This window comes from Sarcophilus harrisii, chromosome 5 (genome assembly GCF_902635505.1).
Source record: "Sarcophilus harrisii chromosome 5, mSarHar1.11, whole genome shotgun sequence".
Lineage (NCBI taxonomy): Eukaryota > Metazoa > Chordata > Mammalia > Dasyuromorphia > Dasyuridae > Sarcophilus > Sarcophilus harrisii.
The window spans coordinates 254,716,144-254,734,266 of record NC_045430.1 but is presented as its reverse complement, the minus strand read 5'-3'; the positions used below and the strand labels follow the sequence as shown (position 1 = coordinate 254,734,266).

The 18,123-nt window shown below is 37.6% G+C and overlaps 1 protein-coding gene across 7 annotated transcripts in view; it reads left to right on the top strand.

The window, feature by feature from the left end:
- TBC1D5 (TBC1 domain family member 5) overlaps positions 1–18,123 on the top strand; it is a 571,191-nt gene that overhangs the window by 362,456 nt on the left and 190,612 nt on the right. For all 7 annotated transcript variants that reach the window (XM_031940325.1, XM_031940321.1, XM_031940324.1 and 4 more), the window contains 4 exons: positions 1,492–1,594; positions 11,937–12,025; positions 14,617–14,667; positions 14,754–14,823. In XM_031940325.1, coding sequence (XP_031796185.1) covers positions 1,492–1,594; positions 11,937–12,025; positions 14,617–14,667; positions 14,754–14,823 — 313 coding nt within the window. The remainder of the gene's footprint in view (positions 1–1,491; positions 1,595–11,936; positions 12,026–14,616; positions 14,668–14,753; positions 14,824–18,123) is intronic.

The following is an 18,123-nucleotide window of genomic DNA, read 5'->3' as shown; positions in this document are numbered from 1 at the left end:
AAGATTCCTAACACAGGAGAGAGGCAAACTCCAGTAAGCTTGTGGATCAGCATGAAGGGGATATCTATATGGTAACATCACAGTTACATTGGTGCCTTGTGAGAAAAGGCACAAGAAGTAAAAATCGGGTAAAGCAATTTTCTAAGTCCCCAACATTTTAGTTGTTGGTACTTAAAGTGTTTTTGCTTTCTCTGCCCTTCATTCTCCTATATGAAAGCTATCTCCTTCCCTGTTTTCCCTGCTTATTCCTTTGCTTCAAAATCTCCCATATTTTCCATTTTCACAGCCAAAATTAAACTCTCATCAAGTCATACCTATTTTATTGTGACATCCTTAGATCACACGACCTGATTCTATTTCTTTCTGCCCTGATTCATTTAATACCCAGTTCCTCAATTATCTTCTACATGTGTTCATTACCTTCTATTCAGGAATCTGTAGGTAATTCTGTTAGCCGTATTACAGATAAATTTCTCTACTTAGAATTTGGAACTCTATCAACTTTCCATTCCTTTTATTCTTTCTCTGTCCCTATTAGGCAACTATTGTCATGTTACTACATTCATTTCTACATGGACTTTCTGCTAAATAATAATATTCTTTAACTAAATAATTTATCAGTGTCTGTGCTTTCTAACATGACATTTCTACTTATTAGAATGTCCTTTCCCAATGTGTTCCCATGCATCCTTAAAATATGAATTTAAAATTCACCTGTAGGAAATAGTCCATTAATAAGTAACCCTTTATCTGAATGTTTTCTCACATTAATTTTTTTTTATTTCTTTTATATCTAGTTGGTAAAATATTTATTTACATATTTGGTTATATTGGTTTGAAATGATCTTTGGTTGTTTCATACACATCACACACAAATATATATATGCATACACACATATATGATTTATCTTTCTAAATAGAATTTAAAATCTCAGAGCAGGGGCTCAGTCTTTTCAGTTTTTTGTTTTTTGTTTTTTTTAGTATATCCAGAACCCTTAGTATATGCTCAGTGTAAAGTATTACATTTTGTTAAGAGACCTGAAGTCATCACTATATATACTCATTAAAGTTCTTTAAGATTTGTATCAAGTTGGATATTGTCCCTTTTAATTGTTCATTTAGACATGAATAAGACTTCCATTTGCACAGCCCAAGTTGGAGATACTGTTTACAAAAAAGCAGATCATAGATGTGGAGTAAATACGGCTGCCATTATTATTGGGGGGAATATATGTTTTTATTTTTATAGGTATAAAATAAATTTTTTTAGGTTAAATGATATCAATTATGAGGTTCAAGTGTTTCCCCCCCCCCCTTTTTTTTTTTCATTCCTATCTCATTAAAACATTAGTTTTGCCACAGGGAAAAATTGAGATGCAGATAAGGTTTTGAATAGAAAACTCAAAAGTCCTGTGTGCTTCTCAGAAGTGAGAGTTTGCAGAAGTCTCTTTAAGCTGGGCTGCCTGCCTCAGGACTCTTTTCTTTTTTCAGGTTTCCTGAAATGCAGTATTTCCAGCAAGAAAATGTGAGAAAAATTCTTACAGATGTTCTTTTCTGTTATGCGAGAGAAAACGAGCAGTTGCTTTATAAACAGGTAATGAAAATATCGTACAGGTGGCATCCATTGACTCAAAATTTTCTATACAGCTTGACAAATGATAGCGCAATAATGTAGGCTTTATTGTATCCAGAGTTGTATCATAATGCTCAGGCAATCAGAGAGATGCTTGTCAGCTGCATGCGAAGAAAAGTAAGCTCATTGACGCACATATGCTTCCTCCTTATTATAAGACATTCCACCAAATTGTCTTCTATAAGGCTGCTCAAGCTTTTCTTTCAACTTTTGGGAGTTTGTTTATAAACAGCCTTTTTGAAGCCAATCTAGTAATAAAACTTTCCACGGTTGTAGATATAAATATTGTATCCAAGTACAGCATTTTTATAAATATGTGAAATAATGTAAAAAGTTACGAAGTGCCCCATTAAGTTATCTAAAAGTTAGCAAAAAATTAGTTTCAAAAAGTTGCTTATAACAATTGAAAATGCCTATTAAGTTTTCATCATGATCCCATTATTTGATCCTTCACATATTCATTAATATTTTTAACACATTACCTTTTCCAAAAGAGGAAATTTCCATTATTTACTCATAGTATATTTAGATAAATTTAAGTTTATTGTGACTTTTTTTGAGGATAGAGAACAAAACTGGCTATATTAACTATATCTTGAAAACACTGATTGCCTAGAAAAGGCATAAGCTTAGTTTGTTCATTTAAAAAAAAAAAATCAGATTTTACTGTGTAAAAGATAAATTCTACATCTTGGGTCAAATATCAAAAAAAGTTCTGGTTTTTGTTTTTTTTTTGGATTTTTTTAGTCAAATTTTAGCTAAACATGAAAAAACACATTACAGAAACAAAAGAATTGAATAGGATTAGAATTCATTTGAAAACCTTGCATATCACCAGGCCAAAGAACAATTATCCAACCTGCCTTTTCTCCCTTTTTATGTTTGTGAAGAGGAGCAAAAATTGTATTAGGGCAATCCTGTACCAATGGAATATGGTTGTCTATCAGAAATCCAGAAACCCAATGTTGCTCAGCCCCACCATTTCCAATAAATGTGACCCATAGCACTTGTGTTGAAGAGTAGACAGGGAAATGGAGGATCCCATTCTAGATAATTTAGACAAAGTCTATCATTTATTGAACAAGAAAGTAATATTATCTGACTCCTGGGTATGACTTAAAAGGCTTAATTACCCCTTGTGCATGTTTAAAATCCTGTAGATTCTTTACTGAGAAATAATACCTTGCTGCAGAAGGACTGAATATTTAGCCAGATCAAATTTAAGAAAAAACCTTGAGTTTCATCACAAGCTGTTAAAGCTATTATTTTGTGCTAGGTGACACCCCGTTTAACATAGACCATATTGTTAATAGTTATGGGATTTTATTGAATTAATGAGACTGTTATCATGTAGTAGAATGTCTTGCTGAGTTAATTGAAACTGCAGAGATTATATAAATGGTATTAATGAACTTTGACTGCCTGATGCCTCGGCTTTAATAAAGACTGCGTGGTGGGCTAAATGAACATAGGCAGATAAAAGAACAGGTTCAATCTTGTGAGCCTACAGGCTGTTGAAGATGGAAACTTCTTTACCTTTATTTTCCACTGGTACAAATTTGGTTCTGCAGCACTTACTAAAGAATAGCTCAGCTGAGGTAAAGCAGTGAGACTGCAGAAATGCTGACAGTACAGAGGAGAAAATGCACATTTTAGGATCATGGAATAAAGGAATCTATTAGTAAGTTGCTTGGTCACTTGTACAAAATATGAAAACCCAAAATATGGTCACTTGGAGCATCTCTTCTTCCACCAGGCCTTCCAGAAGATTCTACTGGAATTTCCATTTGTACCTTCTCGCCACCTTGCTAGCTTTCTCCTGCCTGTTTAGTAACTTCAAGTTTGTCAGAGTGTTTGGGGCAGCTCTGAAAGAAACCTTAGGAGTTTAGATGAGAAACCAACCTTGCGATGACTTCTGGCTTGGGGTCACTTCTGGTGAACCAGTCAAAAGGATTCTTGCTTTCCATCACTGGGGAATTACTAAAGGACTGTAGTCCTTTAGACTTGATTTAGTATTACTGCAGTTAGATTGTACGTCTCCCTCCATTCATGAGTCACCCTGCCCAGCTCTTTGCATCCCTCTTATGTATCACCATGTATTATTTTGTGCTTTGATCGTAATAAAACTATTTAATATTAATATTTATTTAATTTTTTCTATGTTATTGCCTCCTAATCTTCTGAATACAAGCAAAATTTGTGGCTATTTTGTGAGTTTTAAATTTAGCCTGTCTACTCTGAGTACCAGTTCTAGCACAGTATGTGCTTAAATGTTTGGCTTTTAATAGATTCATCAGATTAAGTAATCCCAGAAATCATAGATTTTATCTCTAATGTGCCTTAGAGATTAACTCTTCCAAATCCTTAATTTTACAGATGAGGAAAGAGATCCATGGGCTTTGGGTGACCTGCCCAAAGTCCCACAGCTGTATTAAGGGGCAATTTACTTGAGTCCATATCCCTTTTCCCAAATCTTAGAGCTTTTTCCACTATTGATTAGAGTTGATTAAGCTGCTGAGTTTTTTGTCATCCCATTCAACATATTAACCTATAACAATTATAATAGACTTTCTCTACTATATTAGCTGACCTTAATATAGGAATTTAAAGTTTTGTACATTGATTTTATATATATTAACCATTTGATTCACAGTAACCTTATGAAGTAAGTATATTGCTTTGATTATAAAACAGCAATTTGCATACTGATCTAGCTTAAAACATACCAATCTTTTGTTTTAAAATATATGAACAATTTCACACTCCTAAAATGTCTATACATTTTACATTATGATGAATACCTTACTATAAAGACTACTATGCAAAGAAAATTAGAAGATCCAAATGAAAAAAATTTTAGTACATGAATTTTAGCTGAGTTGCTCATTCTTCAATATTTACAAATATTTTTTGAGGATGTGTTATAGAAATAGCAAAGTTATTTGTGAAATAATTAAAAATTTTTCCATGGAAAATTTATAAAACAAACAAACAAACAAAACTTGAGTAAAATAACAAGTATATTTTAAGATCTGTAAGAAGTACCTAGAAACAGTGTCTCAGGAAGAGTAAGGCTTCAGAGGGAGGAAGATTTTGTTGGGAATTGGGAATCTGAATTTGATGATGGTAAAACAATACCACCCCCTCAGGGTTTAAACTCTCCCAATTTTCCTAAGTGTCAAGCTTGCCTACCAGTCACACACAACAGCCAGGTGTAAAACAATTGTATATGTACCTGGACAGAAAGTGACTGCTTCTGAAGGAGCAACATGCGGGACTGGAAAGAGAAGTTGTTATAGGATCTGATGATTGAGAAATTTGAACTCGCCCCATGTGGAACACAGAAAGTCTGTGTGTGGTCATGGGCCTGGGTTATATATCCAACATCTGGCCGGACATACTCTCATGGTGTGTTTTCTGGTGGAAATGGATTTGGATTTCTTAGTCTAAAAATATGATTTGTTTGCTTTGAGTGGATTTCTGGTGGATCTATGAGAATCCGTCCTTGGGTTAGGGATTTTGGCCAGATTGCCTGTAACCGGTACCTCCCCAGTTTTGCCTGATCTGTAAACTTTGGGATTTACAGTGTGAGCTCATTTCCTGTGTTCTTTAAAGCAACGTCCCCTTCTATGCCCTGAACAGAATTTTGGATAAAGGGACCAACAGTGACAGGTGTGTAATGAAACAAAAATGAAGTGGCCCCAAGTGGTACTGTACTCATTACACAGCCTAGATTAAAACTTGCTCAGTTAAACTCAGTCATATCAGAGTCCACTAATGCAGAATTTACGATCACTTGGATGCACATTGTGCTAAAGTTTTCCTTAGTATCATCCCTGAGGGGCCTGAGTAGGGGGAGGGAGACAAAAATGTTGGCTAATTAAATTAACAATTTAAACAAGACTGCCTGGGAATGTTTGCCTTCCTGTTCTCCAGCACTCCCCGTTTCCCCAATGATTGTGTCCTTTCTTAAGGACCCTTCTTGAGGAGAGAGAACTGCCAGCTGTGGGGGAACCCAGCTTTGAGAGCAGGGGACCTACCCCCCGCAGAGACAGTGCAGGGGTTGAGAGCTACTCCCAGACCCCGCCACGGTCTCCAGTGAGATAAGTGCCTGCATTGGTGGGGGGTGAGCCACTTGCCCAGACCCTCCTCAGATGGTCAGCGTTGTCCCCTGCGATGTCCCCTCCATTGCTGGCCCACAGCGCCCAGAATCTGACTATCGTGGAAAGCCTTCACTGGGCAATGGGACAGAGAACCAACGGCCTGGAAGCCATCTGTTTTATGAAAAGTTGTGCTAAAGATCAGAGTCTGGGTCTGGAGTCAGGGAGGCCTGAGTTCAAATCCAGCCTCAGATGTTTGCCAGCCGCCAGAGCCTGGCAGAGTTACCCAGCTCCTTCCAAGCTCAGTGACGTCATCCACAAAGTGATGGTGATAACTACCCGGGAGAGTGACAGCTGGTTCTAGAAGTAAAAGAGGCGCAGGGAAGAAGGAAAAAAGGAGGACTCAGCTGGTGGTGAAGCAGCCGGCGAGGGGGTTCAGAACGTAACCAGAAGCCAGTCCTAGAAGATGTGGGTCACGGAATGGCCTCTCATCAGCACCAGGGCGAGGCTTCTCACAGAAGGATTAAGGCCCCTGGGATGCTGGTTTGTGTCTGAGAGGCCTGTGAGAAGACCAGGAAACGAAGCAGAAAAATTGTGAAGAACTGCGACAGCCGTTAAGAAAATCTGGGTGGTTTTACAGGGTGATTTCATTCAGATTCAAGGAAGAAATAATTCCTGGGCTCAATGGACTATCCTCAGCAATAGATTAAAAAAGCCGGCACCCAAACTAGAGAAGGATAAAGAAGTTGATTTGGTTTTTGTTCCATTACGAACCATTATCATTAGTCAGTATCAAAGCCAAAAGAGTAAGTAAAGTATTACAGATATATCCAAGTTGCATCTATACCAACATGACAAAAATGGTTCAGCATTAGGAAAATTAGTAGGATAATTAAGCATATAATAACAGCATAACGAAATCTAATATCCATAGATTTAAAAAAAAGGCCTTCGAGGGTATAGCACTTTTTTTTTTTAAAGACACTAAAGAGCATTGTGATGATCACATACAGAAAGTATGTGGCCATATGTAAGTATGCAAGATATTTATATAATCCAAAACATTTATCTAAAAATCAAGAGCAAACATTACAAAGGGAGGAGAAATCCTAGAAAATCACAGATGAACAAAAATGGTCACTTTCTTCATTGTTATTTGATACACTATTAACAGTGCTAATTATAACAAAAATCAGTTCACTTTAATCAGTTCACTTTAGTAAGCGCCTTTTATGGCGCTCTGGACAGCAGTTGGGATTATGAAGACAAAAATCAAAATAAACCCTTCTTTGAAGGAACGTGCATAAGGGAATGAAAGGGACCTGGTGTTGCCAGATCTCAAATTATATACAACTATTTTTTACTAAATAAAAAAATGAAAAATAGGTCAGAGAAATAAATAATCAGTACCTAAAAGCAAATAAAAAAGATCATCAGGTATTTTAGAGTCAGGAAAACCTGATTGTGAACCCAACTTCATATCTTGATTGAACTACTAGTTGTGGGCACCCTATGCAACTCACTTATCTTAGCCTAAGTTTTTTCATCTATAAAATGGAGCCTTGGGGGTCTCAAAGGTACCTTCCACCTCTAAATCTAAAATAGTTTGAACTAATAAAGGAACTCTTTATTCAGAAACGCTGGGAAAATGGAAAATAAGTGGCAGAAAATATTTAGGCCAACATGAATTCCTACTGGATGTAAAACTTGAATATAAGCAGCCATACCTTTAAAAAAAATTAAGGATAAAAAGCATCCTTTACAGCTATAAATATGAAGAAAATTCATACTATTTTTAAAATGGAGAAATTATAAGTCAAATTGGACTATCTTGATTATATGACATTATAAAAGATTTTATACAAACAAACTTCATGTAGCTAGAAGTAGAAGGAAAGTTAAGAATTTGTTGTAAATTGTCCTTGACCTGAATATCCATGATAAAAATCTTATACTTAAAAATTGCCACACCCTATTAAAAATAAGACTTTATTCCCTTTAAAAATTGAGAAAAAGATAAATCTTCTCAACTTCTTCATGGTTACCCAAACGAGTGAAGGATAAAGTAAAGTAGTTAGGCTTTTTTTTTTTTTTTATTATAAACCATTATCACTAATCAGTATCAGAGCCAAAATATTAAATGAAATTATATCAATATATCCAAGAAAATCATTATGTCCAATTTGTATTTATACCAAAGTTGCAAGGGTAGACAATGTTAGGGAAATTAGTAGCTTTCTCCAATAGACAGATGTTCAAAGGATATCTACAATTTTCCAAAAATGACACCTGAAAAAATTCTACAATTATTATCACCAATAATTTAATGCAAATTAAAATAACTAAGAAAAAATTTAATCCATCAAACTGAAAAAGAACATTAACAATGCAAAAATTCAACATTACAGGTATTATAAGAATATAAGCATATTGCTTGCTTACTTGTGGAATTGATATTGGTACAACTGTTAGAAAGAATAACTTAGAATTTTGCAAGAAAAATTATTGGGACTAGTGCTGATTTATAATCAGAGATTCAGTTAATCAATTAAGTGCCTGCCATATGACACTGTGTGGTAGACCCTAGGGGTACAAATATAGAGCAGTTTTTGTTCTTAAGGAACTTACATGAACTGATAAACAATCTAGGTATATAACAAATAGTTTATAAGTACAAATAACTTATGCCAAGTAAATCAGGAAAGAGCTCAAGAAGAGGTCTTGGGGAGCAGAAAAAACTTAGTGGGAGCTGACTCTTCATTGAGGCTTTGAAAAATAATCACACACGCCCCAAAAAAACCCAAACCCTGAATACAGAAATTTTATAGAATTATTTGTAATGACAAAAGAGAGGGAATCAAAATATATCCCCAGCCAGTTGGGAATGACTGAACAAACCATGATAAGTAAAAGTATTGTTATCTTCTAACAAATAACAAATCTCAAGAATTCAAAGAAACATAGAAAAACTTAAAGTGGTACAGACTGAAGAAAGAAGTACAATCAATGTACACAAAGACTAGGGAAATACAGATAAAGACAACTTGAATCAAATTCAGCCAACATGATTGATAACACTTTACTAGAACAAAAGCATACAGTTCTCATCTTCCTTTTTTTTTTAATTAATTTTTAAATTAATAAGACATTTTTTCCTTTTCTTCCACTTTCTCCATACCTCTCTGCTCCAAAAAAAAAAAAAAAGAAGAAGAAGAAAGAAATAAAACCCATGTAGCATATGCATAATCAAGAAAAATACATTCCCACTTTGTCTTTGTCAAAAAAGATATCTCTGTGCATATTTAGTTCATCACCTTTCTGACAGATGTTGGGTACCATCATTGAGCCTCTGAAGTAATGACTGGCAGTTGTGTTGCTCAAAATTTTTAAACCATGAAAAATCTAGGGAAACTTGAATGAACTTACATGAAAGAGAAGGTGCTAAACCAGAACTACTTAGATGATTATAATATATCCTTTTCCTGTTGATACTTATTAAACTTGAAAAGTGGAAAGCAGTGATCTCCAGCACTTTATTATGACATTACAGTAACCTTAGCACTTTAGTAGACAATTTTGCTTAACTTTTTCAGTGAATATTCTTTATAAGGATATGTAGGAAGTAACGATTAATGTCAAACTCAAGTAATCAGCCTTTTTAAAAAGGTGCTATAGAGAGGTTTCCATGATTGCTTTTTTATAATGCAAATATAATTTCTTATATATTAGTAAACCTAAATTTACTGAATGGTCAGATACTGGCAACTAGTTAACTAAAAATAATAATTCAGTTTAGATCATTGTATGTAAAGCAGTTTATCCTCTTAATTTCTAGAACTTCAAGTGAATAAAAAGGTAGTGATTTGAACACATATATTTGTTTTCATATATTAGAGACAGCTAACTTTTTTTTGAAAACATTAATAAAAATAAGTTTCAACTACTTAGCAACCCTAGCTAATCCATTTTTTCATTTTCTACCTCGGATATAGCCTCTTGAATTTTTAATGGTGGATTTTAGAAGTGTTGAATTCTTTTAAGAGGTCAGATAGCATAGCTTTTACTATATCTACTTTACTTTCGTGTTGAATCATTACTAAACTTCCCTGTTTAGACCCCAAATCTTGATTTCTTTACTATCTACTCATTCTGTAACCTACTCTTCTCTATTGTCTTCTTGAAGGTGTAAGCATCTTGAAAGTATTGATTGTGTTATTTGTATTTGTAGATGTACTGCCTAACACATTATAGACAATTAAAAGATACTTGTCTTCCCTATTTTCACAGCCATCATGCTGATACAAGCCATCATCACCTCTTGCCTAGACATTGCAATAACTTTTTTTTAAGTTAAAAGATTAAATGTTATACGTATTTTTAAAAGCAAATGGTCTATAATAGAGATCAACAGTTTCATAAATAGGTGTTTATGTTCCATCCTATTTATTATATGAAATTGATTATGGGTTGGAGCAAGAGAATAAATTCAGGGGAAAAAAATCAGATAATTACTACTGTTCTGAATAGGTTGAGTTTGAAGTACTTACTAGCTGTCAAGGCTGAAAAGTCTCACAGTCAGGTGAAAACATGGGATTGGACTTAGAAGAAATATACTTGGAGGTGATTATTGTATTTGTGGGAATTGATGAGATTGTCAAGTGGAGAGAGAAAAAAAGAAAAGAGGACCTAAAATAGAGGTCTGGAGATAGCCAACATGACATGCATGGAAAGAGCCAGCAAAGGAGACTGAAGTCATCATTCTGGCAGAGAAGTAAGACCTTATCCCCCTGCTCCCTTTCCAGTCCTATTGCATCTTATACCTTAAGTCCTATTCTTGATTGACTCAGAGCCAATGCAGTGACACTGATGTGATAATGGAAGGCAGGAGACTGATACCCAGTTGAATGGTGTTCTTTCTTCTCCCATGAGAGGTTGGTGACCTGGCAGGCATGAAAGAATGACTCTTCTCTTCAGGGAATGAAGTGGGGTGGGGTTTCAAGGGAAAGAGAACAGTGGAAGAAAGGTTGGGGAAGGGCTTCCTGGATGCCTGCTCCAGCTAGATCTATTTGGTGTGGGATGTGATATGTAGATAGAGCAATGAGCGCCTGCTGCCAGTGTCAGTGTCATGGAGAATACACTGTGATGAAAAGCCAGCCTTAGAACCCAAGTTGCATTTTGTGTAGCCACTATATTTATATATCTAAATAGTCCCTGAGGACATTGTCATTGTGCTATTAATTGATGTTTGTGATGAGGATCCTGAGGCATTAAGGTAAAGTAAAATTATGTTTATTAACCTTTGCTTTAGAAAAGAGCCAAGATGTCCATCAAAAATATTCAAAATAGAAAATTTTTTCCATGTAGGGATAGTGATAGTTACCTAGAAAATTCACATGCAACAGTGTATTTACCTGTAGTCCCCCCAAAATTAACAACTATAATAGGACATCTTAGTCATTAAAATTGCTTAGTTATATTCAATTAATCCTTAGGATTAGTAAGTCACCATACAAATTCAGTAGTAAATTCTGTTTTTGAAATTACTAAATGAAAATCAATTTAAAACCTTTGAATTGTGGGGGGAAAATTTCTCTTGCTTTTTAAAAAAATATGTATTTTACTAGGTAAACATAAGGAGAACCGTATTTTTAGAGCTTTTGTTTCTTTGTCATACCCTCAAAAGGTAGGGACTTTTCATTATCCAACAGTCTAAGCTAGCTGACTTCAGCTCTTCTCAAAAGCTACTGACATCCTAATTCTGAACTATTATACAATGAAAACATTGGGTATAATTTCCTCCGGTCTACTTTTCTCTGTTACCCTTCTTACTGCAGATCTTTCTGCTGAAGCTCATGATTGTAATTTGCATAAATGAAATTCATATTTATGAGCATAGTTCTTGTAGCAACTGACAGGTGCAAGGTTGTCTACCATGCCAATTTATTGTCTGCTGTGTCATTTAAAAGAAAACCACTCACTGTATCTTGAAGAAAAATAAATGCTGTGGTTCAGTTGGAACTGATAAATTTTTCTTTTTAATTTCAAAAGGAGACAACTTTTTTTGATGCTATATGATTTTTTTTCTTGTTTTATAGTACACGGTAACGTTACTGGCTAGTGCAGATTCTAGAAATCCATCTTTGTGGCATGCTATGATCTAATGGATTCAATATCTTTCTTCTCATTTTCTTCTTATGTCTCAGGGTATGCATGAGCTGTTGGCCCCAATAGTCTTTATCCTCCACTGTGACCATCAAGCCTTCCTACACGCGAGTGAGGCGGCGCGGCCAAGGCAAGTCTTTCTTAGTCTTCCTTAACCACTGTTTCGTCCAGTTCTGCTTTTGGTCCCATTTGGTCCCAGGATCCCCCTGACCCTCTACCCTCCGTCTCAAGGCCTTTGTACTCAAGGAGACATGTAAATGAAAAGAAGGGCCGAGGTGGCCAACATTTGCCAATCAGTCTTTGTCCAGGACGGGGGCCGGGGTTCACTTGTTTCCGTCACGTCCAGTTCTTTGTGACCCACTTGGGGTTTTCTTGGGAAAGAGGATGGAGCGGTTTGCATCCGCTTTTCCAGTTGCCCAGTAGTAAGTGCCTGAGGCCCAGTTAGCCTAGAGGCCCAGCGCCCACCTAGCTGTTGTCCTCTGGGTTAGAGCCAGTGGTCTCAATCGTAGGTTACCTCTGGAGGTGGACTTGTTCGTAAGGAATCCTTTTAAATTGTTGGTCAGTAGAATCCGTGTTCCAGCGTGCATTGCAGGCGTTTGTCTTCCTTACGGGTTCATCTACAACTTTGGGACCCCCTCATTTTCCTGCCTTGTCATAGTAACTCGGGAGCCGCAGGTGCCGAGAATCCCGGGCTCTAGCTGCGCGCGGATGCGATGGGCCAGAATTCCGGGGGCGCCGCATCGGGAATTCAGAACTTGCGGCCTGCAGGCTGGCTCGCTTTTGCCGTGACGATGGTGCAGAGCAGAGCCTGAGTGGGGGTGCTGCTAGCTGGGCGTGGGGCGGCCCGTTACGGGCTCCCAGAGAACAGCAGAAGCAAAGGGGCCAGTCTGGCTGCAGAGGGAGAGCGGCACCTTGGAGGCCGAATCGCAGCGGCGCTGCCTCCCTGAGAGCAAGTGAGAGCTCCTTGCGCAGCTCTAAGTGCAGGGGGAGCTGACCCCTCGGTCCAGGTTCTGGTTTCCTGGGCAGGTCCTTTGCTTGGTTTGGGGAAAGTACCCGGTGACTTTGTCACCCAATAAAACAAACACCTTGTGCGGGGCAAGCTAGTTCGTGTCTCTGGGGAAGACCAAAGGGAAAGAGGCCTTGGCCACGCATCCCAGCATCTGGGAGGTAGAAACAAGCCCGGGGGCTAGCTGGCCCGCAGGGCAGGGCAGCTAGGTGGCTCCAGAGGGCTCAGGGCGCTGGGCCTGGCATCAGGAGGACCCATCTGTCAGCCCCAGACCCTTCCTGGCCCTGCGACCCTGGGCAAGTCACTTAGCCCTGTGTGCCTCAGCTTCTTCATCTGTAAAATGGGCTGGAGAAGTCAAGGGCAAGTCATTCTGGAGACTGTTCCACATAAACCCCAGGCGGGGTCGCAGAGTCGGGCATGGCTGAAAACAGCCGAACAAGAACAGTCCAAGCAAGACGGCCATTGCGGACTGACTGCCAGCTCCGGGGAAGGAGAGCCAGGGTGAAGGGAGTGGGGGGGGGCTGACCAGGAATAATCTCAGGCACACAGTCCCTGCCCGACCCGTGCAAGTGCAGGTGTGGGGTAGATCTCCAGGCTTTCTCCCATTTTGTTGATTGTTTAGAGATTTGCCTTTTGCAGTCTGTCTGTCCTGGCCACACCAGTGTCCTCCTCCTGCTCCCTTCTTACTTCAAGTTGTGGGCCTCTGTTCTTGCCCCACCCACACCTGCCGTCTGAAACCCCTCTTCTTGTCTGACTTGAGTGCGGCCTGCCCGATCCCTTACCTGCCACCCCAAACCCCAGTGAAGGGCATGGTTGCTCTTCTTGTCAAATCCCTGAGGCATTTTATTTGACTTTCTCCTCTTAACTTCTCTTATTCTTTCTTGTCATAGATGCTTCTGTGCTTTGACCACCAGATCGTGTCTTTTCTATGTTTTGCATAGCGTTACACAGCTGCTCACGTTTACCTTCCAGTCAGAGATATTCACTCTTTTAATCTCCCTGTGTTTTTTAAAGCTCAATTTTAACTTTCAAATTTTGCATAAAACTTCGGAAGTAGCCAGTGTATTTATTGGAGTGGTATTTGTGCATTAAACTGTTTTTGTATGTCTTTGTTTAAAAAAATTGCAGACTCTAAAATGCTGTGCAGAGAGGATTTACTTCACTTAAAATAAATGAATTGCCGGCGGGAGGAGGGGGGATGGAAATGCTATTTTATCAATAGGCTTTAAACATCAAAAAAGTAAAGTAATGCTATAGACAGATTGATAAGAAGAGCTGTCACTGATTAATTGCTGTTAAAATACAATAAAAATAGAAGCTATTAAAGCAAAATAAATTAATGTTTTGATATTGCAAATTTGACCAGTAACCATGTTTTTTTTCCTTTTGGACAAACAGTGATAGATTGTAGAGTAATCAATTATTCTAGATCAAGCATAGTCAAGGTATTTATTGTGACATTCAGTAATTTGTTATTTGGAATAATAAGATAGCTACTTCATTGTAGTGCAGAAGAGGCAACTAATTTGTTTTTGATCTTAATAGAAAGGAAAGACTTTATTTATTCAAAAGAGTTTCTATTTTCATTTAAGAAGGCTAATTTTTCTCATTTGAACTGTATGGAGGAATATGGTTATCTTTACTGTGGTAAATGCAGAATACTGACCCAAATACAAACTTTCCTTATTCACTTGTGTTTTATTTCCATTTTTAAGTGAGGAAATGAAAGCTCTTTTGAACCCTGAATATCTGGAACATGATGCCTAGTAAGTATAAAATCTGCTTTGACAGATTGTTTTCAATAATTTTTATATTAAGGCAATTAATAACCATTTTTCCCTTTCATTTTTAGTGCGATGTTTTCACATCTTATGGAAACTGCTGAACCCTGGTTTTCAACTTTTGAGCATGATGGTCAAAAGGTGAATTGCTCAAAAATCTTTATGATATTTGTGATTCCTATTATAGACTTTGAGTGATGATCTATAGGGAACAGGGCTTATTAAGCAAGGTTAATGTTCTCCCCAAAAATTAAGACAGCAAAAGAAATACCTGAGTCATTAACATCCATGTGATGTTCAGAAAAGACAGTGACCAATACGTAATGGATGTTTGTGTGCAGTATAAAAGGTGCCTATGCTGGATGGTTCTGTGTCAATGTCTCCCATGTTGTACAATCAAATCTAAAGTTTTTAAGAAAGACCTTAAGAGTATCCTTGTATCAGTTTTTCTGACCACCTTGTGAGTGCTTGCCCTACATCAGTTCTCCATAAAATAATCTTTTTGGCAAGTATACATTTGGCATTCAACGACAGGTATTATGCGAAGTAATAGGTACACAAGCAAAAATAAACCAGTTCTTGCCTTCAGAGGAACTGGCATTCCCTCAGGGGTGACAGCATGTACCTCTCCCATCCAGAAGGAGATGAGGAGTCTGTACCTGAGAATGGGGGGGAGAGCTACTCAAAGCTGAGGGGATCAGCAAAGGGTTCCATGCAAGGGATGGGGCTGAAGCTGAACTTTGACAGGTGCTGGGGATTAGCAGAGGTGGAGGAGGCAGCAAGAGCATTCCAGGCATCAGAAATAGCCAGGGCAAAGAAAATGCTTGGGAAGAGGGACCAGTGGGCATGTCTGAGAGCCTCAAGAAGCCTGACTTAAGGAGCCAAACATGGAGCTAAGATTCTATAGGAGCTCTTGGAGCTGTTGATTGGGTAGATGATTGACATGATCAGATTTGTGATTAAGGAAAATCAAGTGAGCAGCAGGGTGGAGGCTGGATTGGAATGAGCAGAGACTTGAAGCAGGGAGATCAATGTGGAGACTTTCAAATAGATCTTCAGCTTCAGTGGCTGGTGTCTATGAACTTGTAATTTTTTTTTTAATATATCTGTATATCTTTAATATATCTGTATTTCAATTTAATTTGGCTTCCTTTGTAGTCATTTGTGTTATTTAAAAACATTATTCTGAGGAAGTGTCCATAGGTTTCTACAGGTGCAGCCAAGCAGGTTCAGCCCCAAGACTTAGAGCCCTCTGCTGCAAAGGTTCATACATGGAGAAGGGCTTTGCAGCTGGCCTTGAGCTTAGAGTAGACCTAGAAAATGGCCTGGATATCTTTGGGGAAAAGTTTCTGCCAGACTTGCTGGGTGGCAGGGCACCGTGGGGGGTGTAAACAATGACTAGGAAATTCAGAGGAAGAACAAGCAGGAGGAACTGGAAGATAAAGAGAGATGGTTGGTGACATGGACAGGGGCCTCTGGCCCACCAGAGAGATGCCCCTAGACAAACGTGGGGGGAAGGCAGACAAGCATCATTAGAGAGAACCCCCGAATCAATGACCTCACAGAAACACTTAGACGTTGGAATACCACAAAAGTGGAGTCTAGTCCCATGGACTCTCCAGGTGGCCATTTTATGTCCGGGGTGTAGTACCTGTGTTGGGGTTGGGCTAGGGAAAAACTCACATTAGCATTCTGGTGATCAGCACTTAGAGCGGTTACTTCTAATGTCAATTGCCCCTTCCCAAGGGAATTTGTATTTTAATATTTGAGCATTATATATAAAACCAAAAATGCTCTTATTTTCTCATATATGTAACTTGATACTGATGTTCATAATCTATAAATTGATATTTATGTAATGTGAATGACTCACAACAAATTTATTTCTCTGAAAATAGATATGACTTTCTTTTCCTTTTTTCTTAAAAGTTTAAGTTTTAGGTTTAAAAAGCAAAATGTCAATGATACCAATAATACTAAAGGCACAAAATCAAACATGGCCATGTCTTACATGTCTATGCAGGTTAACTGGAAATATACATGTTTTAAAAAAAAAAAAAAATTAGAGCCATGCTTTCTTACTTTAAAGACCTGGCTAAAAACTCTCTACCAATAATACCAGTTTCAGCCTGATGAACTGATAGATGGAGTAATTTGCTTATGGTCACATGTGTCAGAAGCAGGATTTGGCCCAAATCTTCCTAATTCAACAAGCTTTCATGGCCCTCTGGCTTCCAGGCCAGGTTCATTTTCATCACATACACTGTGCCATCAAATTACTTGAAGTGGCTAAGACAACACTGTGAAAGGTAGTCCCTTTATTGGAAGCAATCAAATGCAACTTCTGCACATTCCTTTTAACTGCATGAAAAAGTCAGTGTATAAAATTCCCTCCAAAAGGAATATGTAGTCAAATGGTCAAATGCTTATCGATCTGACTGATTTTAGTGAGTCCCTTTCTTTCTCCTTTGAAGTTCCTACAAATGAACTTAAGTTCAGCTTTTCCCATTCAGCTATTCTGGTTCCATCTGATACAGACAATATAGATAATGCATTTCACATTTCAGGGCCTGTGCATATTTACTAAATGCCTGCTGCAAAGGGCGTGGCAATCTGCTGGACAGAATTACACTCTTTACCCTCAGGGAGCTTTCTTTCCAGTGATAGATATCTGACAGTGGAGCAATATAAATTTAGGCCTAAAGGATTATCTCCAAAGAAAACAAACCACTCACATAAATGACATCGTGTTCTTATTATGATAATTATTCTTAAGTTTGAAAAATCTGTTTCTTGAGATTCTTACCTTTAAACATTTCATTAAATATACTTATACTGTTTGCAAATAGAAAGTTTCATGGTTCTTTTTATAGTTAAAGATCTCCCCCTTTCAATGTCTTCAGATATTTTTAATTGACAGATGCAAATAACATTCTTTGTTATGAAAAGAAATCCTGGAGGTAAGGGAATATTCTGCATCACATTTATCTTCCATTATGATTTCAATGGAAGATAAGCTAAGCTGTTTAGCATGTAAGTGATCATCAGCATTACTTTCTACTTTCTTAAATTTAAGAGATTTTTATCTTAAGTATTCTGAGCAAAGGGAAAATATTTTTAATGTACAGTTTATGCCTGCAGTCTTTAATAGACCACACAAGAGCCCCTATCAAGCATCAGAATAATAGATTACACATGCTATTGATTTAATGACAACTCATACTACTCATGCTAGAAATTGATCTGATTTCATTAAACTAAACATTTTTAACAGGTTCATTCAGGATAGATTCCCTCCCAAGACTTCCACAATTAAAGATCATATTTCCTATAGAGATATAATTTATACAAGCCTTCTAAAAAGGATTATCTTCTGGTTTTTTGGCATAATTGATAAAAATTATACCTGGGGAAAAATACTTCATACTGACTGGCACAGAC